Source organism: Dipteris shenzhenensis, chromosome 3 (assembly GCF_047967505.1).
Source record: "Dipteris shenzhenensis isolate YYH24624 ecotype China chromosome 3, Dip_SZ_1.0, whole genome shotgun sequence".
NCBI classification, from domain to species: domain Eukaryota; kingdom Viridiplantae; phylum Streptophyta; class Polypodiopsida; order Gleicheniales; family Dipteridaceae; genus Dipteris; species Dipteris shenzhenensis.
In genome coordinates this window covers 55,181,165-55,207,417 of record NC_141598.1, presented here as the reverse complement: position 1 = coordinate 55,207,417, position 26,253 = coordinate 55,181,165, and the positions used below count along the sequence as shown (strand labels likewise).

General features: G+C 46.9%; 2 protein-coding genes across 2 annotated transcripts; one reads left to right on the top strand and one right to left on the bottom strand.

Annotated features, from left to right (window-relative positions):
• Positions 1-4,652: 4,652 nt before the first annotated feature.
• On the bottom strand, positions 4,653-5,459 carry LOC147904024 (uncharacterized). Its single transcript, XM_087401968.1, has 2 exons — positions 5,377-5,459; positions 4,653-5,058 (listed from the first exon to the last, which is right to left on the bottom strand). Exons 1-2 carry the CDS (start codon positions 5,427-5,429, stop codon positions 4,767-4,769), a joined length of 345 nt encoding a protein of 114 aa, XP_087258094.1. The 5' UTR covers positions 5,430-5,459; the 3' UTR covers positions 4,653-4,766.
• A 16,373-nt stretch (positions 5,460-21,832) lies between these two features.
• Positions 21,833-23,040, top strand: CDSP32 (chloroplastic drought-induced stress protein of 32 kD). The gene has a single exon (XM_087370009.1). The coding sequence runs from the start codon at positions 22,042-22,044 to the stop codon at positions 23,005-23,007; it is 966 nt and encodes a 321-aa protein (XP_087226135.1). The 5' UTR covers positions 21,833-22,041; the 3' UTR covers positions 23,008-23,040.
• Positions 23,041-26,253: the final 3,213 nt, after the last annotated feature.

Here is a 26,253-nt window from a genome sequence, read left to right as displayed (position 1 = left end):
CCAGTTCAATCACTGGCTGCTCCAGTTGTCGTACATCCTGTGGTTGCCTATAAGTAATCCCTAAGAAGGATGTTATGTCACTACCCCTGTGGTAGCTCTCTCTCCCAGTCCCTCCACACGTGCCCTGCCCATATGGCACTCTGTTCACCCATATTGCTACAGGTGTGAAGCCCTGTTGCACTCCTCCTTTAGGGGCTAACAGTTGGGCTCTTGCATCCTTTTATCCAAAACCACCTCTCAATGATATTGTGGTCTGATACCCACTTTGTCGAAAGACTGCTTCATTATCTCCCTTGCAGAAGCTCTCAAGAACAAATTGAAGATTGTCTTCATCATTTGATCCATGAACCTGCACCTCCAGTTGCTTCAAGTGCTCTGCAACAACTTGAACAATGGGATCCAATCTAGAACACCGTACAATCATAACTCATGAACACTCTAGAGTGTCAAAATCTCTATGCAACATATCCACTAGTTGTCTCCGTCAGAAGATAGAAACCTTGCACAATATTAAAGATCTTGGGTTTGTTTCTAATTATGGTGTTTCTTTATTCATTGGCATGTTTGCCTTGCGCAACAAAGGAAGCTTATTACTCTTTGAGTTAGAGCAGCATAGTGAGCATAATGCCTTCTTGCTGGTTGGGATATTTGAGGGATCAATGCTTTTGTTGCTTAAACTTACTGGTGCTTCGTGGGAGGCTTTCTTCATTGCCATTGAGAACTTAAGAGAGCCTCAGCAAAGGCATCAAAAGCTATGCATGTCCAAGACTTGCTTTGCATTTGTCGATTGCGGTGAAGACTTTCCTCTCCACCTCTTGCAATTGAGAGTTACTGTTTTCTCTGTGGTTGGAATTCTTTCCGAGGCCATTTGTTGTATCCATGGTGTTGCATTTGCAGAGGGTGCTCGTGCCTGTTGGTTGGTAACTAAATTTGATCCTATGTTTTTTTAAAACGACGCCGGCCACTATGCACTTTTGTTCTGCAAACTTGAAAGCAAAGAGGGCTGTAATTTGTTTTGTGGGCAAGGTTTGATTTGAATTGAGCAAGTGGATCAAGTTCTCATCTTCTAAAGTCCAAGTGACATATGCACGCTTTGTATTGCAAACTTCAAGAAGGTTGATTGTAGGTGGTGTGGTCGTCTCACTCAAGAGCAGTTTTTTCCTTACAGTTTGTTGCTTCTATTGTGAGGATACTAGAAAGAGTCGTCCCATTGTAAGAGAACAACATGAATACCATTGCGGTGGTGTACGAAAACAAATGTAGGCAACTTATGATTAGCATGGAGGATGTGGATGAAGTTCGAGCCACTCTTCTAACATAGTAGATGCAAAGTGTCTCCTTGGCATTGTTGCTTAGCTCGATTGCAATCGTGTGCCAAGGGCGGGCAACCTCTTCTTCCTCGATCGATATGCGATGAAACAAAGTGCTTGCAATGTCATTGTAATAAGTGAACGAACTTTTCAGAATGCATTTCAGCACATTTGTGTTGTGTGGATATTTTCTCAAGAAGGCATTGCTTTCTCTTAACCCTTGTGAAAGCAACAAAGTGTCTAAATCCATAGCATGTGTACAAATTGAAGAATAGTGGACGTGCACAAAAGTTCAAGTCAAAGGCAAAATGGCTTAGTGTTGACAATGCTATGTTGTGAATGTGAACGTATCAAAATTTCCATCCCAAGGTGAAACATACAAGGTAAAAACCTCCTACATTGTTCACTCATAAGCGATCACAAATCTTGAAATGTAATGCGTGTTGAGAGACATGGCATAATGTTGATGGTTTGAAGACTTTTGCAATCAAAGCAAAATGGATGTAGAGGGTCTCGGCTCACTCGATCACCGCCATAGGTATCGCATATATACTTCACTAAGTCATTGTTGACAATGATGAAGGGAAGAACTTTGAAAACTTGAGGAGACAAAAGTTAGTCAATTTACTACGACATTGTTGAATTAAAAGGAGGAGACGATATACCTTCGTGCCATAACAAAGGCGTGCAACTTGGCTAACAAAAGTCGTTTTGAGAATGTCTTTGGTTTTCACCTTCAGGAATGTCATCCAGAATGGTAAAGTCATACACGTAAAGTGTGTTCTTTGCCCTTGTACTATATGTTGTGCAAAGTGTACATGATAACCCCCTCTTCATTGAATTCTTGGATGAGTCGTGTAAGAGTTTGTTTGTGTTCATTCATAAAGGACAGCTACAGAGAACTAAAGTAAGATCATGCATCTTGGTGAATGAATATCAAGGAAAACGCAAGAAAGGCATCCAAACTTCGCTCATCGTGGTGCAATCCTCATCATGTGGCTCATCAGCTATGATGAGTTGGTCCTCGCTACCATCCTCTCCTCCAACCTTTATGATGACTAAGGCTATAGTGGCCATGGCATTCGTGAGTGAAGGCGCCCTTGTCGTCTGCAAAGCTAGCAGCCCATGGGACATAGTCACAAATAGAGGCTTCAGGAAGAAGTTCAAGAAGGCCATCAAATGGCACGGCATGAATCACGCAAGTCGTCGCAAACTACATGCAGTGAGTACTAGTTGTAGGTGCCACCTTCACAATGCGCCCTCTTTTGAACGTTTGCTCCCTCCATGCGATAGAAGCAATCCACCTCCAAGAAGTCTATATATTGATAGAGGTAAGTTTGTGAAATAGCCAAGGTGACAGTGTGCGAGCATGACTTATTAGTCAGATGCGTGTGCAACAATACTGGGTACTTAGCATTTTGCACCTTGTACGATCCGTACTTGGCAAGTAACTTCCCTTCAAACATGGATCATTTTTGAATACAACCGGTCAGTTGTTGCACTCCGTAGATTGGCAATGAGTTGCCCCCACCAACGAAGTTGTTGTTTGTTGGTACCAATGCTCTTGCATTGAAGGGAGAATTAAGGAGGCGTGCTTGTACAATGTTAGTGTCGTACACTACATTTTACTTCATTTTCCAATTCATTCTTTGGGCTAGAGTGTTGCTTGCTTGTTGCAAAAGAACAAACAATGCAGATTAAGCTACAATTTGTTTGTTTGCACTAAAATTTTATTCACATACGTTGAAATGTTTTTTGCTCCATTCTTGTGTAAACCAACTGCCTTTATGAGTGTTTAAATGTTGCATGTCATGGCAGATAATGCAAGGTGCAAATTGGGGTTGCATATTTCTGCTGTGAACTCTCTTTTACTTGTATATCTTGAATTTTCGTTACTTCATCCCCATGAAATGATATTGCTTTTAATTGGGAAACAACTTAAGACTCCATGTTAAACAATGCTAGTAAAAACAAAAGCTTGAAAGTGCCATGATTTTGACTGCAAAACCTCAAAGGAGATGATGATAGTACTACTTGGTTTTTTTTGCACGTCCTTCACTACTGCTCGACCAGGTGGGCTTCAAGCACTCTTTCACTTAATCTAAACAAAAAAGAAGTGTGTTCTCTTTAAAGGAAACAAACAATGTGCGAAGCAATCCTAGTTTACGTCATCGCAAGAGCTTGTCAAGGCACTTGCGCTTGGTGAAACTCTTGCGTTCACGCAGAGTTTGCTTGAATTTGTACATATGAATTGCAGAAGCATTCACTCGTGCGGTTAGATTAACATGCACTGGCTCGCGCTTGCAATACTTTTCTCGCTTCACTACTTCTGTCTTAAAGTCTAAGTGGCATGGCATTCGTAACATGAGATCCACCACTACATCAAACAATGAAAGGTAACACTTCAATGAAGTTCCACGTGATTTCAACAAAAGAGGAACCATCACTTGCAACTCACCTTGTGCGTAAGCTTCTTGTGCAACGCCATGGAATGCATTGTGCAACGTCTTTCGTGTTGTGTTGCGAATGGGAGAGTTTTTGGGCAGGTTCTCCTTGGCTGGTCTACTTGCAAAAGTAGCAAGCACGGGGCTTGATGATGCATGCACAAGGCTTGGAGTCTTCTCTATTGAAGAGCTCCTTGCAACTCCCACATCTTCTACAGTCAAGAAAAATACAGTCGTAAAAGTACTGGTTTGTTTGATGTAATGATTCATCTTTAACCTATTAACCACGAACACTTAAAAAAAAGAGAGAGGATACGTGGCAGCTTGGAGGAGAAGAGCCTGCCACGTGTCACCAAGAAGGAGCTCTTGGATGGAGGCTTGGAGGGGGGAGGAGGTGGAAAGACAAGAGGCAGGCTTTGGGGAGGAGGTGGAAAGACAAGAGGCGGCTTTAGGGGCAAGGAAGAGATAGAAGGTCAATGGAATGGAGGAGATGGAAGGTCTCACGGCCATGGGTTAAGGCTTACCCAAAATTTCAAAATCCAATCCAAGTATGAAAGGTGAGCCAAAGTTTCAAAATCCAATCCAAGGTGAATTGATTAGCAATTTAACCATCAAAGATCCACCTTGAGATGGGGAGTTGTTGAGGATGGTGATGCATCTTGCCCCGTGCAAAGAGACTCGTCATTCCAATTACGACAAACGTTGAGGAATTCCATTACGATATCAAATCCCAAGTACTTTAGATTAACCGCAGGAGCATGGAGAAGCCATACGAGAAGTAATTCTCTTACAAAGGGGGGAACAAACTCTTTTTCATTGAGGAAAAGATGGACATAAGACAGCCGACAGACTCATGCACGGAGGGATCGTGATACTACTACGAGACACCTACAACAACTACAGACTGTACTCTCAATACAGATAGCAGCAACAACAAAGGAGCACGAAAGCGGTTAGCCACAGGTTGCTCGAAGCTAGTGGATGAATTGGTATTGCCCATCAATGAACTTTGTTAGTTCTTGCAAAGAGAGCAAACATAGCTCACTGCGTGCAGGTCATTCACATGTGTCCCTTGCCGATAGCCCACCTCCATCTTCGTTTTCAGAGACTCCTTTGCCGACACGGCGACCATGATCCTCAAGATATCGCTGTAAACGTACTTTGGAAAGCTCCCTACGGCAATTCTTGGTCCGGCTGTCCCTCTTGCTTCGTCCCCTTCTTGCTCTACGTCTCGGTTCGCCCTGCATTCACATAGCAATATATTGTATGTGTGCATCTTAACACTAATGCTTGCACCTGCACAGCTGCAATCGCAATTAACGATTAAATGAGAATTTTCCTTTCAAAGTACAATCTCGCCTTAAGCCTACCACACCGATTAGGCCAAAAACCAAAGGCAACCCATGCTTTTGGCTTTTCGATTGGATTGCTTTGATTTCGGTTTCTTCCTCGCTGTGATTACCATCTGCCTTGCGCGACTATATCAAGGTAAGATCTGTTTCGTTTGGAGGCAGAAATAAAGACAGAGAGAGAGAAAGAGAGAGAGAGACGTGTTCTACGGCCAGCCTTGGGATAATTGTCATTTGATAAGATCAGAGCGGATTATTGCCTTGTATCCTTACCGATTTGTACAGGTGAATTCCGATTCGATACTTGCCGACGATCTTGTTCTCATCACCGTGGCGCTATGGGGCGAGAAAGAGGCTTCAACTCGATCCATTCATTCACCTTTGATTGGCTGCCCTTGGAGCGAGGAATGTCATGTACAGGTTAATTAATTCACTTGCTTGTAATGCCACAAATTGTCATTCAATCAACGTATTCAGACGATTCCTTTATCGGAAAGCTATGCGACTGAGAGGCATCGAAAATCAACACAACGCAGGTGCCCGCAACATCATCGTCATGGATGTCATTCCCTTGGGCTGCACTCCAGGTGTTTTGCCCATTTCTTTCCACGTTGTGGCTGCTTAGCTTCATACAACAATCTTGTCAATCTGCAATAAACGAGCATTTGGAGAAGCTTTTTTTTTTTTTTTGGCCGAAAAAACAGTGCTAATTATATTACTTCGAGAGCAAGATACAAAAGGTCAGCTTGTAGCTGACGGGCTGCGTTCACAAATCGGACACAGCCCTAAAAGGTAACAAAAAAGTAAATCTCTCTCTCACGGAGGGATAAGGCGAGTGTGAATGAACAGCCATCGGGGTGGTGAGTAGCGCCACCGAAGGCCCTGCGAAGTCTGCTCGAAGAAGAGGCCCTGTGTGTCCTAAGCCCGGAGGAAGCGTCTCCGCTTCTTCCGACCGGCCTGGGAATCTCCTTGAATCTGGTCCCACTGGCCTCTGAGGGTATGAATAATCTCGCTCCAAATATCTGTCATGATCTGGGCAATCGATAAGGAGGTGCCACCGAGGATCTGCGCGCAACGCGAGGTCCAAATGTGCCACCCTGCGATGCTGCTAATAATCTCTCAGACTGGCTGCCTCTCCTGAACTCCTGTATCAGCCTCTGCTAGGTGCTGCAAGATACCCTCGAGCGGCCCCCACGTCCCCTGTGTGATAAGGAAAGTGGGGTTCTGCTGGCATGCCTCGAATAAGTGATGAAAACTCGGTGCGGTGCTGCACCAACAGAACGCGCCCCAAGTGATCAAACCTAGCTCCGGTGCTGCGCGAGTAAGAATCCCGAAAGTCCACCTCCACACTTCCTGGGTACGAGTGCAGCTCCACAGGCAGTGTTTTGGTGACTCCTCATCCTCATGGCAGATCTGACAGCGTCCGTCCTGGCCTATCTGCCGCAACCAGCTCCCCACTGGAAGACCTTTGTGGGCAAGATGCCACAGGAAGTAGGAGATCTTCCGCGGCCGCCAGCTCTCCCACAAGGCCTTCCAGAAGGCCTGCAAAAAGAACCTGGAAATACCCTGTGCATACCAGCTGGGCCGCTGGGTGGGGGGGCGGCTCTGCATCCTCCCAAGAACTCGCCTGCCCAAAGTCGTGCTGTAGGCAAAGAAAGAGGTCGGCCCCTGTCTTGTCACAATCTCTGGCCATCTCCACTCTCCTGGGTCCCAATCAAGCTCTGACAAGGCCCGCCCCTCCCAGAGCTAGAGTCGCCAAAGCTGCAGCTGATCCTGCTCTATGCTAGGATCGGTACGCCAGACCTTCCCCAAGAGGCCTACGACCCGAACCCTCTGCCATGGGAGTAGGGGGTCGATGAGCGCATCCTCTCTCCTAAATCGTCCATCCCCCATAACCGCGAAGAAGGAAATAGAGGAGTCGTCCATACGTCCTGCGACCACCAGTGGGATGCCACGGGGGGTGAACTGTCCCAGCCAATGGTCGTCACCAGGCATGAGGATCTAAAGCTCAGGTGGAACCAACCAATCAGCTGGGATCGTGCCGTCGATCTCCGTGCGTCTCGCCTGGGCTCCACGGGCACCTCCAGCTGCGTCTGCGAGATCAGCCGTCTCCAAATGTATGTACGTGTCCCTCGAAACTCGAAGGGACCGGGCTGGCCCCCTCATCCAGCCATCCCACCTGATGTGTGATCTCTCCCCAACTGAAGGCCCTCGGCATCTCTGACCTGATCATTCCAGATAAGCGGCTGGCGATCGATCTCCTCCTGACAGCTAGGAGGGGACTGAATGAGACTGAGGCGGAGCCACCTCCAAACCATGAGGAGGCTACGAACGAGTGGGGAACGGGGCTGAGTGAGCGGGGCGGAAGTGAAGATCCACCTGAGGGACGGGATCCACTCTCCACCTCAGCACGGGACACAAGAACCGACCCCCTGCTAAAGTAGCATCTTCCACGTCTGCCCCCCCGGGGTCAAACCGCGGATGACTAGCTTGCCTAACAGGGCCTGACTCTGAAGCTCTGGATCGATGACCCCCAGGCCACCCTCAGCCTGCGGAAGAATGACTGTCTGCCAAGCAACCCTGGCTCTGGTATCTCTGAGGCCATCCTCCCTGGACCAAAGGAAGTTCCGAACCAGCCTCCTAAGCTATGCCACGCTGGATCTCGAGAAACACCAATAGGAAGCCACATACCAAGCCGTGGCTAGGAGGACCTGGTTGACTACCAGGGCACGACCTGCAAGGGAAAGCTTAGCAGTGCTCCAGAAAGCCAGCTTCCGTCGGATGGAATCTAGTACCGGGAGAAACTGCTGAGCTGGCGTGATATCCAGGCCGACCTGAAAACCAAGGTATCTAGCTGTCTGTCCCCGTGGGATCCACCTGAAACCCAAAAACCTCCCCCACTGAGAACACGCCCCGGGGTCTGTGAGAAAACCAACTGATTTGTTCCAGTTGAGTTTCGCACCAGTAGCCGAACAGAAGACCTCCAGGGCCATCCTCACCCTCTCCAACATCATCTCATCGTCCTGGACATACAGGGCTGTGTCATCTGCGTACTTCGAGTCCAAGAGCTCCGTGTCCTCCCGGAGTGGAAGGCGAACTCCCCTGATCCCTGTAGACCTCGCCCGAAGGTAGTAAGTCATAGCCTCGGCGAAGAAGAGAAACAGGTAAGGAGCAAGGGGGCAGCCCTGACGCACTGATCTCTCCAAGCTAAAACGCTCACCCATCCTGCCGCCAATGATGACTCTGCTAGAAGCTGTCCTGTACAAAGCTGAAATACCCTGAATCCATCCTGCTGGGAAACCTAGTCGCTCCAGAGTCCCCTCCAGAAAGGACCAGTCCACTCGATCGTAGGCCTTCTCAAAGTCAAGAAGTAGGATGGCTAGGTGTGATCCACTGTGCTGAGCCCACTTCGCCGCCTCTGAGAAGGTAAAGACATTATCCAGGATACTGCAATCCTGGACAAAGCCTGTCTGAGTGTCATGAATGAGGTCTGGGAGTAGAGGCCGAACTTTGGCGCTGATCATCTTGGCAAGGATTTTGTAGGCAGTGGTAAGGAGAGTGATCGGGCGCCACTGATGGATCTCCTGTCTATCTCCTCCCTTCGGGATGAGGCAAATCAGTCCCGAGGAGAGGCTCTCTGGCATATAACCGCTGCTGAAAATCCTCTGAAGAGCTGCTAGGAGGGGCTGATGGATCTGGTCCCAGAAGGAGGTGAAGAATGCCCGAGATAGCCCATCCTCACCTGGGCATTTCTGCCCATCGATGGCCATCAAGGCCTCCAGCATCTCATTCGTGGTGAACGGTGCCAACAGCATCGCCTGCATGCTAGGCTGGACCAGGGATGGAGTGTGCCTCCACACTTCCTCACGGGAATGTTGAGTACGAGGGTCAAGCGGCTCCTGCTGGAAAAGGGTCCTGTAGAAGTCGGTGGCCAACCCCAAGACCTCTCCCGGATCCGTAACGATGTGTCCCTCCGCTATCCTGAGACTCCGAAGCTGATCACCTGCTGCTCTCTGGCCATGCGTCCTGAAGAACTCCCTGCACATCTGGTCACCCTTCCGAGCCCAGAAGGAGAGAGAGGCGTGATAGGAAAACTCTGAGCGGCGCTGGAGTGTCTCCTCAAGAAGGGCTGTGGCTCGAAGGGCCTGGATTCGAAGCTCCTCTGAGCCCGGGGATGCCTGCTGGAGTCGCTAAATGGAGGCGAGGTCCCTCCGAAGAGCTCTCTCTCTACCCCACCATTCCTGTCGAACCTGTAGGGTTGCGAGCTGGCAGATCTGGCTGGACTCCTGCAAAGCCTGCGCCACCGAATCAACCAGATCCACGCACTCGCCCCAGTCTCTGTCCCAAAGACTGCATATACTGCTGCGCACGTCCTCCCTCGAGAAAATGGAGTCAGGAATCCGGCATGAGCGGGGGGGAAGGGTCTGAACTGCCGAGTCTAATGATAAGAGCACAAGCGCATGGTCGGAAAGTGTCGTCCCTGGAACTATACCCACCTGACCGCCTCTGCTGATGGTCCAATCACTAACATAAAATCTATCCAGCCTCTCCAGGAGTCTGCCTCCTTCCCTGCGGAAGCCCCACGAGAAGTCCAAGCTCCCATGCCAACGCCGGAAGGACGGGTCTCGCCAACTGTCCCTACCTCCTGTCGCAAAGATAAAAGAGTCCCAAGCGGACTGCTCTGCCTGAGACATACCTGTAAACTCCGGTCCTCTGCCCTGCTGGTCCTCCAAGGTCTCCAAATTGTTGAAGTCACCTCCAACAATCCAGGAATCCATGTCTGGGAGAATCCCTGTAAGTGTCCTCCAGAAGGTGGCTCTGCAACGGAGATCTGTGGGAGCATAAATGTTGAGGATTCCAACTCTGGAGCCCTCCAGTTCCAGGCCTACCCAAAGGGCACGGCCTGGTATCAACGTGCCATGACCGAAAACTCCCTGGGCTAGCTGCTCGCCCACGGAAGTACAGACACCACCACTCCTCCCCAGTGCGCCGATCGAGGGCTCCCAATAAGTGTGAGAGCGTCCAGGGAGAATCTTCCCGCATCTACGGGAGTGAGCCGCAGAAAGCTTGTGCTCCTGGAGCAGAAGTACATCCAAACGACCAATCACTGCTGGCTGAAGTTCCTGTCTCAAAATGAGCTTCCTAGGACCACGGGTGCCAGAAGAGTGAAACCCGTTCACATTCCAGGATACGAGGTGTAGGCTCATGGTGAGGACTGGGAGGCTGCAAACAACTGTCTGCTCGCGGTCGAAGTCGAAGAAGAAGCTGACATTTCGGAGTGGAGGCGCTAACGCTTATGGGAAGGTTTGGAGGGGGAACTCGACATTTGTTAGCAAAATAGGCATGGATGAAGAGGAGTACATACTAGCACTATGTAGCAGCATTCACCAACCTACAATCTTGTTGACAACCAAGGGACATTTACACCAACAATTTCAACGAAACAATGATAAAACTATGGGGGCAAACACAGATATCCAATTTGTTCTAAACCCTCATGGTGCAGCCTCGTACTGTACTTTGTTCATGACTAAAATCAACAAAGAGACAAATGACTCAGTAAAAGCAGCAATCACACAAAGTATCCAAAGCAAGAGTCTATCCAACGAAAGAATTTGCAATGTCAAAAATGCAATATTGAACACTCAACACATAAGTGCACAACAAGCAGTTTACCTATGCCTTCCACTACCTCTTTCTGCCACATCACAAGCGAGTTTGTCTACATAAACACAAGAAACCCAGACGATTGTACATTGGTCCTAAAAAGAAGGGTCGATTTATAGAATTTGTACCCAACAAGCACAGACGTTTTCTTCCATGACATAATCTCAAACTACCTGAGGTGGCAGGCAAACCTGAGCAGCACATGCCTGGTTTCTTTTGCAAGAAAATTCACAGTCAAACAAGGGATCCCAAGGGCAAGAAAGCACTGAAGAATAATATGCTATAACAACTACAATAAACACAACAAATAAGAAGACCATTACAGGGAGCAATGCTTGCTGTATTTGCCTTTTTCCTCGCTCGACCATTGACTGGACGAAACATTCCACACCTGGCACGACATGTACATAGCAAACATTGTAATAATCACTTCCAATGAGGCAGCATTCAACAAAATCAACTCTTGTGCACAACCTTCATCATGCAATAAATCAATCATAGAGTCCTCGACAAGCCAAACTAGTAGTGCAAACAAGAACACTGAGAAATTTGACCTTCAGAATGAAATGCAAGAAATAAAAATAAGAAACAAGAAACGTGCAAAACACAATGTCCAGAGCACGTCCTACCAAACAATATATAATTACCGGTTGGTACAACAAACAAACCCTGAACAATGAGCCATACTAGATGACATCCTCTTGAAAATAAGGGTGAGGCCTAAGACACAATCAAACTATTCCTATCAGGCAACGCAAATATTCACCGTCATGCTCATTGTCCAAGCTTTAAACCGAATATACATCCACAAAGAAACAACAAACCCTATGTTACCAAGGGCCCTCCTTCTGGCTTACATAGGAAAAGCGGCAAAAGGAATTGGCAAAAACATGATACATGCAGCTTTGCACCTACCTTTGTTGGCAAGTGCATACACAAGTCTCAGTGCGGACAAGCTACAAACCCTTTCTGCTCTTTACAAAAACGTGGAGCTCGTGGTCATCGATGAAATCTCACTGGTGGGGCTGAACACATTTATTGCAGCCAATATGCGCATGAGTGAGTTGAAGCATAACCACAACGAGCCATTTGGCAGAGTTGACATAATATTTTCCGGTGATCTCTGCCAAGCAAGCCCGATAAAGGATGCTTTCATATTCTCACAATAGTCAAAAGGAACATCATTACTGGACTCTTGCTGGGCAACGCAAATCCACTTCTATAAACTATGCTGCCCCATGTGACAGCAAGAAGGACCGTTTCTCCACTTGCTAAACAAAATATGCATTGGGGCACAGATGACCGAGGACATTCACGTACTAAACAACCCATACGCAAGGCCGGTTCCAAAGAAGTGCACGGTCTCGCACCTTTTCTACATAGACACGACCAAAGACGCACACAACTACATCTTCCAAACACTACAAACAAAGCTCGAAATCTTCGACGCCGTTGACCACAAACACAGGACATGCAGAAAAAGATTAAACATCCCTGTCGACCCAAATAGCAAACATGTGAGTAAGGTTGCTCCCTAGTCCTATGGCTCCTATAGTGCTACATGCCTCTCAAGTGCACAAAAATGTGACTTTGGTTGGTTCTACGCTATTCTGCTGCTTTTCTTGAGGGCTAAATGACTCTGCTTGCATAGGGGGACTTATTCCCTAATGTTGCATGTTTTGAAACAACTGAAGAGCCCTATCCTTTTCTCCCAACTTGACATGTGATGAAATGATGGCATGCCACTAGGAAGAAGCACTCTGTTTTCTAACCTTGCATAAAACTATGCTTGCTTCCAAGGTTCCATAGACCCCAACACATGCACATAAGTTGGTCTTAAATGGGCTCTGAAGCAAGCCCACTGCTAATCATAGGCGATTGCACGCGACTACTGGTGCAAACAGTCTAAGATTTCCAGAGGGTTGTCCAACTGCATAGTTCGCCCGATCTCCAAAAGTGAAACGTTACCATGAATAAGGGCCACAACCGCGTTGAGGACATGCTCATTTTGTGCTGCTCTAAGATTATTGGTTGTTCTATTTAATGGAATACTTGACCAAGAATCTTGATACCAACAATTTGTTTACCTATCATCAGTGTTAATGCAAGGGGGGTTTGATGGGGAGATGGGTTAAGAGACCAACGTCACACGATTTTGCTTCTTATATTCATACATAAATTCCCATTTCAAAGTCATTAATTTATTTGGGGGGCTTTTGCTTCTTACATGAATTCCCATTCAAAGTCTATTGGAAAAATCTTCAATCCTTAATTTATTTGAGGATAGCTTGAAAGATGGACTAAGAGAGGATTCAATTGTCTCCTTGGTCTTTTTGTATAAAAAACTACACGACTTTGCTCTTTACGCTTTTTCAAGAATAGATTTTTGTCAACGTTCTTAAAAAGTTGAAAAGAAGGGCGGGGGCATCAGTGGAGAGAGAGAGAGAGAGAGAGAGAGAGAGAGAGAGAGAGCGAGGGCGAAGGGGGGGGAGGGCACAACGCTCCCCCACAGGCTGAGAGCATGGCAACACAGGAGCCGACTACCCCTCATCATCTTCATGTGAAACATCCACCCTATAGATCTTTTGATTGAAGTTAAACCGACTATAGCATAGCCCGTTTGAGTTAATCGTTGTCCTTGAAACAAATACAGCCACCTTTCTGAACTCATAATTTATGAGTGCCAACAGTAGATGAAACATGTTAATAACGACCAATTTTCTTGTTAGTCCCAAGGCGACATCGAGGTCTACATTGACCCAAGCTAATAGTTCATTTTCTTTTTCAAATCAGAGTTTGATCCTTTCAATTGATTAACGTCCTTTGTTAAATCACTCACTCTCTGTATCAACTCCACATTTTGATTTTCCTTTGTTAAATCAATCACTTTTTATGTCAACTCCACATTTTGTTTGATCCATTATTGATCTATAGCTTTCAACAGCGGTTCCTGAGGTTGAGACTCATCCTTTGCCCTTGTGGCCATTATCTGTCTATCTACCCATCTCCTTGGAATGCAGCTTGGCAGTTTCAATTGATAAAGGGAACTTTTTAGTTTTTCTTTGGCATAGCCTCTTGGAGGTACTCTTGCTTGCACCATAGTCCTTAGAGGAGATGAGAGGAATACGAGGAGATGAGGAGGGGTAGTCAACTCCTGTTGTGTTGCCATGCTCTGAGCCTGTGGGCAATCAAATTTTCTGAAACCTACACCACCACCTATCTGATTTTTCCTGAATCCTGCACAACCACCACAACTACCTGTCTCTTCACCAACACTTACCCGTCTAATTTTTCTGAATCCTACACAACCACCATATATATCCTATTTCAGCCGTGGCCTTGTATTAAATGTTGTCATGGTGTGCTATGGTCCGTGCATTGTCGCTCCTTAGCCCCATATTGTTCACAGCTTTTCCCAAGGCGTAGGCTGAGTATAAGGTCTCCCTGGTGCATCAAACTCAGCCGGCGTCAATCCCTTACCTAGAGATTAGCCCAGTATAACCGCAGGATCCTCTTCTATTGTCTCAGCTTAGATCATGGGGAATGGCAAATCTGCAAAAAGAAATCAAATCGAGAAAGCAAGGGCAAATACCCAGAGCCCAGCTCGAAGAACGTAAAGTGGAAATAGCGCCTGCGCTTCAAACGTGCAACAACAAAGCCGATGCACGTGACTGCATAACGAATCGATAATCCTGGCTCCATTGAAAATTACTGAGCATGAATTGAGTCAACAATTCTGTAACCCGAATAGAAGACCTTCAGTGACAGAACGAGCTAACGATTTCTGATAATCCCTTACCCTCCAGTTCTAGCTTCTCCAAATGCTCAGTCTAGCTGGTCCTGCGAGCCTCCCCCTCCCCTCCCGTACCTCTACCTCCCTTAGCCCCTCCTCCTCGCCTCGACCTCTCCCGCCCCTACCTCTCCGCCCTCACCTCCCCTCACCCGTCGCTGCCGCTGCGCCCTCCCTCGCAACCCCTGCCTCACCTCCGCCTCACCCCCTGCCCTCCAACCTCACCCCCTCGCACCTTCGCTCACCCCCTCGCACCTCCGCCTCACCCCCTCACCGTTGCCTCTCCGCCCTCACCCCTCGCACCTCGCCTCACCCCCGCCTCACTCCGCCCCCCCTCGCTACGCCCACCCCCTCGCCGCTCCGCGTCCCATCCCCCCCTCGCCCCTCTGCTCCACCCCGCCCCGCCACCACTCCGCTCCCCCCTGCCTCCCGTTTCGCCCCCTTGCCCCTTGCCTTACCGCCCCCGCCCCCTCCTGCCCCTCCGCCCTTCCGCTCCACCCCCGCCTTCCCTTCCCGCCCTCCGCCCCCGCCCCCCCCGCCCCTTCGCTCCACCCCGTCCCTTCCGTCCCACCCTTTCACCCCGCCCCCCGTCCGTCCTCCCGCCCCGCTCCGCCTCTCCCCCGCTCCCGTTCCCGCCTCCTCACCTCACCCGCTCTTCGCCCCCACTCCCCCACCCCGCGCCACCTCCGCTTCTTGTCCTCCCATCCCACTTCCTCCGCCCTCCGCCCTCCATCCTTCCCGTTTTTCGCCTCCGCACCCGTCTTCCGCACACCCAGGCTCCACCCTCCCACATCTATCCCCCCCTTTTTTCTGGGTGGCAGCCTCTTCCCCATCGGAAGCCTCGCAGTTTGTCTTGGCGATATGGCGGCTCCCTGCCCGGAACCGGAGGCCCAGTCGAACCCTCCCTCTCCAGATGCCTACCACGTCATCCTGACAGAGCAACAATCATCTCGGGTTCAGGAGGTTGCCAATGACTTTGCCCTTACCTCTGTTTATGGCAGAGTCATTGGACATTCCCCCTCCAGATCAGCCATCAGGGACTGGCTCCAGTCCACTCTCATGCTAGAGGATGGCCATATTGAGGAGGTGGCCCTTATGGGAAGGGGCATCTTCTGGCTCAAACTCTCCAATGCGAAAGCTGCGAGTAAGCTGATTGCTGGCTCCCCCACGTCAGTGGATGGAAAGATTATCATGATAGTCCCGTGGTACCGTGGATTCGGCGCAGCGGATTTTGATGCTCGGTTCCGTATACCTCGCCATCCAGTGACGTTAGTTTTTCCAGGTCTTGCTGCTGAGCTGCGACTGATTGTCAGGGACCTGGGCTCCCACTTTGGCTGGGTTATGCACGACACTTTTGCCGATGCGGTGACTACGGCAGGAGCCCCCCAAGTCCGTGTGGCTTTGGCGGATCCTGCGACTCTCCCTGCAGTGATCGAGATCGTGACAGATGCTGGCAGCATCACCCAGAGTATGGTAGTCACCGGACAGCCAGGACAGTGTCTGAGGTGTCATGGCTTTGGGCACCTGGCGGCTGTTTGTCCACGCTTTGCCAGCTCTTCTCGGCCTCCCCCGCCCCCTCCCTCTCTGCCCCCTCCCCCCCCCTCTGGGCAGCCACGCCAGGAGGAGAAGAGGCAGCCGGAGTCTGGACCAGAGTTAGCTGGCGGCTGGACTGAGGTTAGAAGGAAAAGAGGAAAGAACAAGAAGATTTCTGATAAAGGCAAGGAGGCAGAGGTTACCCAACCTGCAGCAGCACCTCAGAGACCTGACAGGCAGCCGCCCCAGGGACCTGGGAGAGCATCTTCTTCGACGGTAGCCCGCCCTTCACAGCCTCAGGTCCCCCTCTCTTCCACTCCCCAGCCTCTTCCCACTCAGTCCCAGCCCATCCCCCAGCTGCACCCCATACCTCCCGACCCGCAGCTTCAGCCCCCTCCTCTTCCTCCTCAGTCTCCTCCCCCTCCTTCTCAGCCCCAGTTCTAGATGCATCCCCATCCCTCCCCCCCCCCCGCCTCTTTCAGCTCTCCCGCAGAGCTAGCTGCACCGACGGCTCCTCAGCCGAGGGCAGCCCCCGCTCCCCCTCCTCCTCCTCCTCCGCTAGTCGCCCCTGAGGAGTGTGAGTTGCCTATCCCCCAGCCTCCTCCCCCTCCCCCTCCGCTGGCAGGACACCCTGAGTCTACACCACCACCAGAGCAGGCTTCTCTGTCCGCTAGCCCCTCAGTGGCAGACTCTGATGGGCCTCAGCTTCAGGAGAGAGCGCTCCCCTGCGACTTTTACAGATCTGGCCCCTGGGACTACTTGGATGTGGCCGACCTCGGGACCTTCCCTGCTTGCCTCGACATCAGTATCTTCCTGCTCCGCAAAGGGGCGGATGGGAAGATAGCCGCCTTGGCCCCTAGGGATGGCCCTAGCTTTGCTTTCACATTCCTTAGCGACGGCACTGAGACCTGGACAGACGACTCAGTCTGGGAGGCTCTCAGGGAGCAGATGCATGCTCAGGTTAGGCCCGTCCGGTGGGCAGCTTCTCGAGACTCAGTGGTCCGAGGGTGACGTGCACCTGCGGTGGCGTTGCGCCGCCAAACGCTTCAGACTGATTGTGATCCTCAGGCCCCCCCTGTCTTGGCCCCTCCCCCAGGATGTCAGAGCCTGGACTCCTTAGAAACTCCGTGCCTTCTATGGGATGACCACCTCAGAGATCTCGAGCTGGCTCGAGAAAGCTTTCGTTCATGGTACCAAAGGCCTCTCGCCTTTGCTGAAGGTGTTGAAGGACGGGCAGGACGACCTGAGAGAGAGAGAGAGAGAGAGAGAGAGAGAGAGAGAGAGTAGTGTATGTATACGTATACATGTACTCTATATTTGTGTTTGTAGCGTTCAACTCACTTTGAATATTAATATATTATTCTTTACAAGACTTGTCACAAGATAGTAGGGTCCACGCATTTGTGAAAGTGCATTATTTTGAACTCATGGACATAAAGAATGTGCTTGAGTCATACCCTTTCCAATATATTGAAGCACTAAGAAGGGATTCACAAATCGAAGTGCTTTATTTGAAAGAGGGCTCTGAGAATGAATTCTAGTGTTTTTTTAAAGGAGAAATTTAGAAAATTAGATGCTCGTTTGGGCTTGGGACAAAAATCTAGGCGACACATGGTATTCAAGTTTTTTTAAAGAATCTGTTGATTGCCAAACTTTGACAAACTTCTTTTTTTGATCAAATTGGGACATGTAGCATATCAAACCAAATCGTGAGACATGATTTAGATACTTGTTATGTTTTTTGCACCATTCAGTGAAGTCACATGCATCAATCCACCAAGCTTATAGGGTAATTGCCCATTTTAGGCTATCATTTCTCATGGATGCGGATGGTAGAATAGCCCACTTAGGCTCTCCTTTTTTGAAGGGAATATCTAAAAAGAAAAACATTGAAAATTTATCCAAGATATTAAACCCCCAAGAATTTTGATTCCTAGTGCTCCAATTTTTTAAATTTGTCACCTATGATACACCTCTTTTTATTTAGGCATCATAAAGGTGCACCATCTTATTTTGAGTAAAAATCGAATACCTTTTTTAAACTCATTAGCCGCATTGAGGCTCAGCTTTCAAATTTGAGCATGCATGGGAAGCGGGGAGATTTCTCGAATTTGTCCATAACACCAAGAGCCTAGAAGTCATATGGTCTTATAATCTATTCTTAAATGGAATTTTTAATAATAGAAGTGAATTCTTTTGGCAAATAACTCTCCTATTGTCACGTATATTCAAAAAACAAAGTTTATTAATTTTGCTAAAGAGAAACACATGCATTCACCTAGTCCTTGGATACATATTCAGTATTTGTATACTTCTTGCAGGAAATGTTTTTAAAAATCTTTGTTATGCTTATACACTTGATATGATAGCTTTGGCAGACTACTCACTCTCCACTTTAATGTTATGTGGAGACTGGAGTGCCAAGTAAGATAATAAGAAATAGAAAAAGCAATCCTTACATGGATATTTTCTGAGTTGAAACCGTTTTCATGCAAACATAGAGTGCAACTTCATCGAGTACTTCTAGACCATGAAGTTAGAAATGATTTTTGAGCTTCTATTACCCATATTGTAAGAGATACTAATATCTTTCTAAATAGACTTGTGGAGAGTCTTTCAGTTAGATCAAACTTTTAAAGGTCAAGTGACCAAAGCTTTTATGACATAGTTTGCTTAGGTATGCATATTGATTTTGAGGTTTAGCAACTAATGCTAAGCACGCAAGTCACACTGAACATTGTCCCAATCTTGCCTCCTTTGGTATTGATAGTATCTGGAATATATAGTTCTATAACTATGTAACCCAATTAAAAAAAATAGTTTGATGTGTTAGATATGCTCAATGCCCCACCCTCCTGGTAACCACCAGTGGTCCAAGGTGCTCAAGTTGTAAGGCCCCCATATGAGGAGAAGCCATGTGTGAGCCCGGGACACCGGATGGATCCTGACTTGCATGTCAGATGAGGTCTATCAATGAGACCATTGATGGTAGAAAGGTGATCTATGTGAGTCTAGCCTATGGGCTAGGCAGGGTAGGTAAGCTGGTAGCACAACGAGGCACATTGTCTTGATTGTGTGAGAGCCCCTTGCTCTCGCTAGGGTCTAGGGGCTAGCGGTCCCTCTGGTGGGGGTTCGAGGGCGAGAGCCCCCGAGGCGAAGGTATAGGAAATATTCCCTAAATATTCCATGAACGACTAGTCGGCTCCACCAACTAGGTTGATTGGTCGACTCCACCGACTAGGTTGACTGGTTGGCTCGATCGACTACGTTGATCTGACTACCACCCTCATAGCTATAAAGAGGTGACCTTTCCAATCCATTGTGTTAGATCAGATCTTCCAGCTACTAGTAGCTCTTCACCTAGTATCTGTCTAGATCGCCATCCAAGCTCCACTGTGGGAGCGCACGGGTGGATGGAGCCATCATCTATACTATATCAGTATTGAAGGAAAAGTTTGTTCCTCTCTAGTTTGTTGTGTACTCTCTATTCTTTTTTCAGTTTCTATTCCACTACGCTGTGTAATTTAACATGATGTGTTTTTTAATAATAATAGATCAATTGAAAAGAGCTTGTATGTTGTATTGGGTCTAATAATGCCTATTGTTTTGGCAAGAACACAAAGTAATGCCAATGTCACATGTGAGAATTGGCACAACAAGATATATCAATGCAAATAAGAGAATGAAGGCACTAATTTTTCCTTTTGAATCAAAATCCCAATTGGTAGTGTTCAAAAGGGCTTTTTGAATGTTTAAGAAAACAAGATTAAAGTGAAGGATGAAATGGTAGCCTTATGCCATGTGAAGACTCCTAGATGTGAGATGTGTCCCTCATATGCAAGGGTGGTAGATCCACCAACTCAAATGATGGACATATCAAGAGGTGTGAGAATACATTTCACCATCTCACACATAAAAAGAGATTGGGCCTTGTTCCAAAGACATATCCACCCATGTAGAGAGCAATAGATTGAGTCTCCAAACTAAGTCCAAGAAGGAGAAACTTGTAGAGGTGCAACACAATTACTTCAAGAAAAACATAAGGTGGTAGAACCATGAAGACCAATTGCATCATGCTAGCTAAGCAAGAGTGTCCATTTGGACTCTATAGAAGCAAGAGGTTTATATACTAACTTATATACAAATGGGGTGAGTTTTACTCAGCCGAGTTTGCGAATTCTATAAAGAGCATGGGATTAACAAGTAAATAGCTAATGCCACAAGAAAGTAGAGTAACAAAACACATGACGCGCGCACGCGTGTGTGTGTGTTTTGAAATAGCGTGTATTCAAGGGGTAATATTTAAGCTACTACCTATAATATGGGTCAATGCGTCCAACATACCTTGCCCCTTATAAAAATGTAAATGTTTGAATTTTATTAATCAAAAAATCCTTTTTGCATGCATATTTATGTGACTCTAATATATTACAAAACCCCTTACATTGAACATATGTCATATGGTTTTTAGTTTATTTAAAATTCCCTTATGTTTCAAATATATTAAAGCATCCACTTACATTGAATAGTTATGTACTCTATGTGCACCACACACAACCGCGCGCACACACACACACACACACACAGACATCTTCCATTCACAAGTGACTATTTGAACATTTTTGGGATGAATCTAACTTATATACAAATGTTTACGAGGGGTTACATCTCTTAAACCATTTAAATCATGCTGGGACATGCATTATCTAGTGCAATTTATAGAAATTTTAAACATGATCGTATGCTATTATGTTCACCCTTTGAAACGTTAAATAAAAAAAGGTGAGAGGGGGAGGAGTGAAAAGCAAGGGATTGAGGGCTTTATGTAAGCATCGAGCAACAAAACCCATGCATCTAAAGGCTTCTTCTTGCTTTAATCTTCAAATTGCTCCTCTAGTCTTCCTAAGGCCACCTCATTGCCTTGTCACATCATCTCCTCTATAGCTAGCTTCTCTTTGTACGAGTGTTCCTCCTCTCCATCCACCTTCTTGGCCACTGTCTTCTTTTGCTCTTGATCTCACCTAACATCTTCACCTTGCTCTCGATCTCACTCACTTGATGCTATGCATCTCTTTCACCTTTAACAAACACCATCACTTAGGTACTTAAGCTTCTTGTTCTCCTCTTGTACTCTTTGCTTTTAAGTTTTGATCTGCTCATGTTGTCTCTATTAAGAGAGTGCCATGGATATACTGACCATTTGTTGTTGCTGTTAGTGCAATGATGCTGCTACCTTTGTTTTGGTTATGTTATTACACGGATGGGTCATGATGTTTTTAGCATGATTTAGTACGTTTATGTTTAATTCCTAGACTTTTGTGCTTGTGCATGCACACATAGGGAAGATTTATGTTCCATGATTTTTTTCCACAAAATTACAATCTCAACCCATTTGATATCCCCCCATCTTTGAATCACGACATTAAAGCACCGGTCTGCATTGCAATACATTAAAGCAACGGTATGCCCAAAAGCACTAAATATCTTGAGAGAGTAGTCACATCGAAGGCTGCTCAAAATATCATAGGGGACTAAGAGAGAATTGTAACACGCGGATGCTAGAGGTGGAAGGAAGAGGAAGATGAACTAAAGAGAGCAGTGTAAACCGTTGCATGCTAGAGGGCCCCCAAGGAGGAGGAGGTTGTGTTGATAGAGAAGGAAGAGGAGAGCGACACGTAGGGACGGCAAGAGGTGAGGTACGGTTGCCACACAAACGCCATCCATTCTTCACAACCATCAGACCAAGCATCGACCTCCTTTCGATCCCAGCATCTTCCTCCCTCTCCCCTCCCTTCAAATCTCCCTCACCTCTCCCTCCTCAATCTCTCTTTAAATGGAGTGATCCATGGAGCTTCAATCCCTCGTGCCCATGCATCTCCGGTTCGGTGCGACTTTCTGATCCCAGGCACTTCTTCCTCCCTTGTCTCTCTTTGTCTCTTAGCTCTACCATGTCGCTCTGCCTCTCTAGACCTGGGCTTGGCCTCAACAGTGAGGCCTGCGCCTTAGGATCTCATGGTTACCTTGCCGTCGTTGCCAGTCCGTCTCGGGCGACTTTAGTGAGAGGTCCCCTCAATGATGCCTCGAGCGAACCTTCAAGCTCTTGGAGAAGAACTGTCCAATGGAAAGGCCTGTCCTCTCATCACATGTTGAGAGCTCCCATGGCCTCTTCCGGCGTAGCTCAGCAGAGCAGGTCTGCCGAAAAGGCGAAGTATGAGCAAGACGCTAAGGTTATACAGGTGCACACCGTGAAACAGTTCGATGATGCATTGATCGCTGCTAAGAGCAAGCTTGTTGTCGTGGAATATGCCGCGAGTCACAGTCCAAATAGCAGGAAGATATATCCATCGATGGTTGAGCTGAGCCTCAACTGTCAGGATGCAGTTTTCATTCTTGTGATGGGCGACGAGTCGGAAGAGACAAAAGAGCTGTGCAAACGAGTAGGGATCGAAAAAGTGCCGCACTTCATCTTCTACAAGAACAAGGAGATAATCCACGAAGAGGAAGGAATTGGGCCGGACGAACTTCTGGGCGACGTGCTCTACTATGGGGATCCGGATGCGCCCATTCTGCAGCTGCACAACAAGCAAGATGTGGAGGAGCTGGTGGCGAAGCATGCAGAAGACGGCAAGCTGCTGGTGTTGGACGTGGGGCTAAAGCACTGCGGGCCGTGCGTGAAGGTATATCCAACGTTTGTGAAGCTGGCAAAGAAGATGAAGGACACGGCTGTGTTTGCAAGGATGAATGGGGACGAGAACGAGGACTGTATGAGGCTATTGAAGAAGATGGATGTGGTGGAGGTGCCGACCTTCTTGTTCATTCGGGATGGGAAGCTCTGTGGGAGGTATGTGGGTTCTGGGAAAGGAGAACTCATTGGCGAGATTCTTCGCTACCAGGGAGTGAGAGTAACATACTAATTTATGACTGTCACTCGTATAGACTTTCGTCGATCTTTCTCTTCTTTGTTCACTTCTTCTGTTGTTCATATTTTTCTCATCAGACAGCCGACAAGATGGAATGTAAGCTCTTTCTCATACTCTTCCAGACGTATTAACAAGGGTGCCTCTGTGCTTCAAGCACCTTTCCTGTTTTTCATTAAACAGAGAAAGCGTCTTCGTTGTCACACCAGACATCTATCTTTTTTTTTTTTTCAATAAACATAGAATGCGTCTTCGTTTGTCATACCAGACATAATCTGTAAAACCCCTCCGTTACGAGAATTTGGTATCCACATTCAAAGCTCAAGTAAGGTCAGTATTTCGGAGCGAAACTTGGCTAAGAGGGTCTTCATTTACATTAAGTTAGTAGCTCGAAATGGAGCTCGTGAATAAAAGTAGGATTAGTTTACACGAGTAACGTGACTCGTTTAGGACGGGCTAGAGACCTGCTCCGTTGGGTCTCAAAGTTGGGATGATAGATTATGTTTAATAAAATTTGTTTCATTTATAAATCTCGTCTACAACAGGTTAAAGACCCATTGTACTAGGTCTTAATGTGGGATGTTGAAATGCCTTCAATTTCAAGACCTCCTCCACCATAGATATAGATGTGTGCGCGTGTGCATGCATGCAGTAGCACAAAGAAAGGGAGATAGAAATATGGATATATATTCCATGGTATTCATAAATCAAAATTGTAGGTATCTAATTATATTTTCTTAGAATTTCAAATTTCTATAGTGCTTCAAAAAATCTTTTAAAAACTCTTTTTGCCTCCTAAAATCCTCGATAGCTCTTCCTGGGACATGGAATCCCCTTCCCTAACACATATATGTTTAAAATAAAAAAATATATAAGATAGAAGAAAAGTAAGAGCATGTGCAAAAATATTCCCTTGCATATCCATGTGGTATTGAGGCTGCCAGACTTCTTGCACATTGTGATTCTCATCCCCTCACGATGGATGCTTTGCTAGACGTGTGGATTTGAGCCTTAGTATTTGTAGCATCTCTCTCTCTCTCTCTCTCTCTCTCTCTCTCTCTCTCTCTCTCTCTCTCTCTCTCTCTCTCTCTCTCTCTCTCCATGTGTTAATTGCAACATGTTACACTCGGAAGCCTAAGCTCTATTTTCCAAATTACGCCATCAACTTCAAGGTTGTTGAATAATGTTTCAACACCTCTCATGATGGATGCTTTGCTAGAAGTTTGTGGATTTGAGTCTCAATATTTGTAGCAACTCTCTCTCTCTCTCTCTCTCTCTCTCTCTCTCATCATGTGTTAATCTGGAACATGTTACACCTGGAAATCTAAGCTCTGTTTTCCAAATTCCGCCATCAACTCAAGGTTGTTGAATAATGTTTCAACAATGAATAACAATATACACTATGCAACAAAAAAGCTGAAGTTGGGTACTTGGATCATTGGCCAATGACCAACTCTACAATTGAGCTCAAATTATTTGCAGTCTAGGTCTTTCATCATGTCAACACTTTTGCCGGTGCTTGTCCAATTAACCAATAAATAAAATCTCTCTTGTATCCTTATTATTGCTCTTGCAAATGTTCATTGGCAAAATGATAGAAAGTCTCGGAGGCTTGCAAATGCCTTATTCACTGCCATTTCCATCTCCATCTCCATAGCTCATTAAAAAAAACCTTTCTCATCACCATAATTGCCTCTCATCCCTAGTCCCATACATCTATTTTTCTTGATTCTTCCATAGTTCATGTCCGTCGCCATCTATTCAAGAAATTCCCATTGTGCAAGTTCCATTGCCTTGGAAACCTACCTACGTCCCCTTGTGGGCATTTCGGTCTAGTGCTAATATATATTTTCACTTGTCTAATCCTTGCGAGAGATCTCACAAGCAATGAATGGCATTGGGAAGGCTTAATCGTCATTGCTCCCCTCCAGTTTCAAAGCTTTATAGTATCTATGTACCCATACTAAATTTAAGGGACTGGTTGACAAAGAGAGGCGGTCACAAAGTTTCTTTTTTTCCATGCTAATTAGTCTTCTAGGACACAACATTGAACAGATAGGCAATCTCTAGAAGCCTCTCGATTAGGTGCTCTCCAAAAGCTTCACGCATTTGCGGCCCTCAATAAATCATTGTTTCTCAAATTTGCCTCTAATTCATTCTTCTTACACTTAGGTTAATCGCTTTCTGGGGCAGTGCACTCTACTTCTAATTAATAGAATTTATTTTTTTCAATGTTGTGAGCACCTATTGAGTCATCAAGGGGGCTTCAATACCCCTCTATTTTACATATGTTACCAAGGTACCACCATGAGGATGGACCACACTTTTACCAATAGTCTGTTAGAAAATACCCAACAGAGGGTACACGTAGCAGAAGACTTATAGTAATGCCCAGGAGCTCACACAGTGTGCGGTGTGGGTGTGGAATCACAGACTTCTTTACTTATGTGCATTCAATAGGTGTGTAGACTCATTAATAGACAATGAACCAATCAGATAGAGAAACCACCAAATAATATATTTCCGTCCTCAACTATGGACACAATACAAAAGAGATAGATCCAGAGTCCCACCAGTGGTGTGGTCCTCTGATCTTACCACAAAAGTCCTTCTCCTATCTGCTGGCTATCTCTAGACTAGAGTCCGGGTGCTCCACCTCGAGCGTAAGTAGACTTTCCGTCTAGAATGATCTTCTCCACCTTGCTGTCTGGAAACCAATCTAGGTGGGCAGCTTCCTGCAAGCTAAGTCTGCAGCACAAGGTACTACTTTCTCCTTCTGACTGTAGGCCCAAAGATAGCCCTGCTGCTGCTCCTTCTGCTGGTGGAATTGCTACTCCAGATGATGCTGAAATGAGGCCTGAATGGCCCCCTTATATAGCCCTCAAGGACCTAGCCAAAAAACCGACCCAGTCTGTACAAAAACCGACCCAGTCTGTATGAAAACCGACCAGACTGCTTGGGAAAAACCGCCCTTAAAGGGCTCACAATTCAGGCCTTTTATGGCCCAAACTTCCAGGGCTTTTGGCCCTCCATTCAAGGCAAATATGCAGCCTATAAAAGGCCTGCCACCTCCCCACTGCCAGTCACATTCCTTGCTGCAGATCTGATCCTGCACTCCCTGCCATGTCTGCACCTTTGCAAATAGTGCGCCTCCATGTCTTAGATCCTCCGCAATCTGTCCCAGACTGTCTTGCTTCTGCTCCGTACTTTCCTGGCCCTGTGTCCTGCCCTTAACAGTCCTAG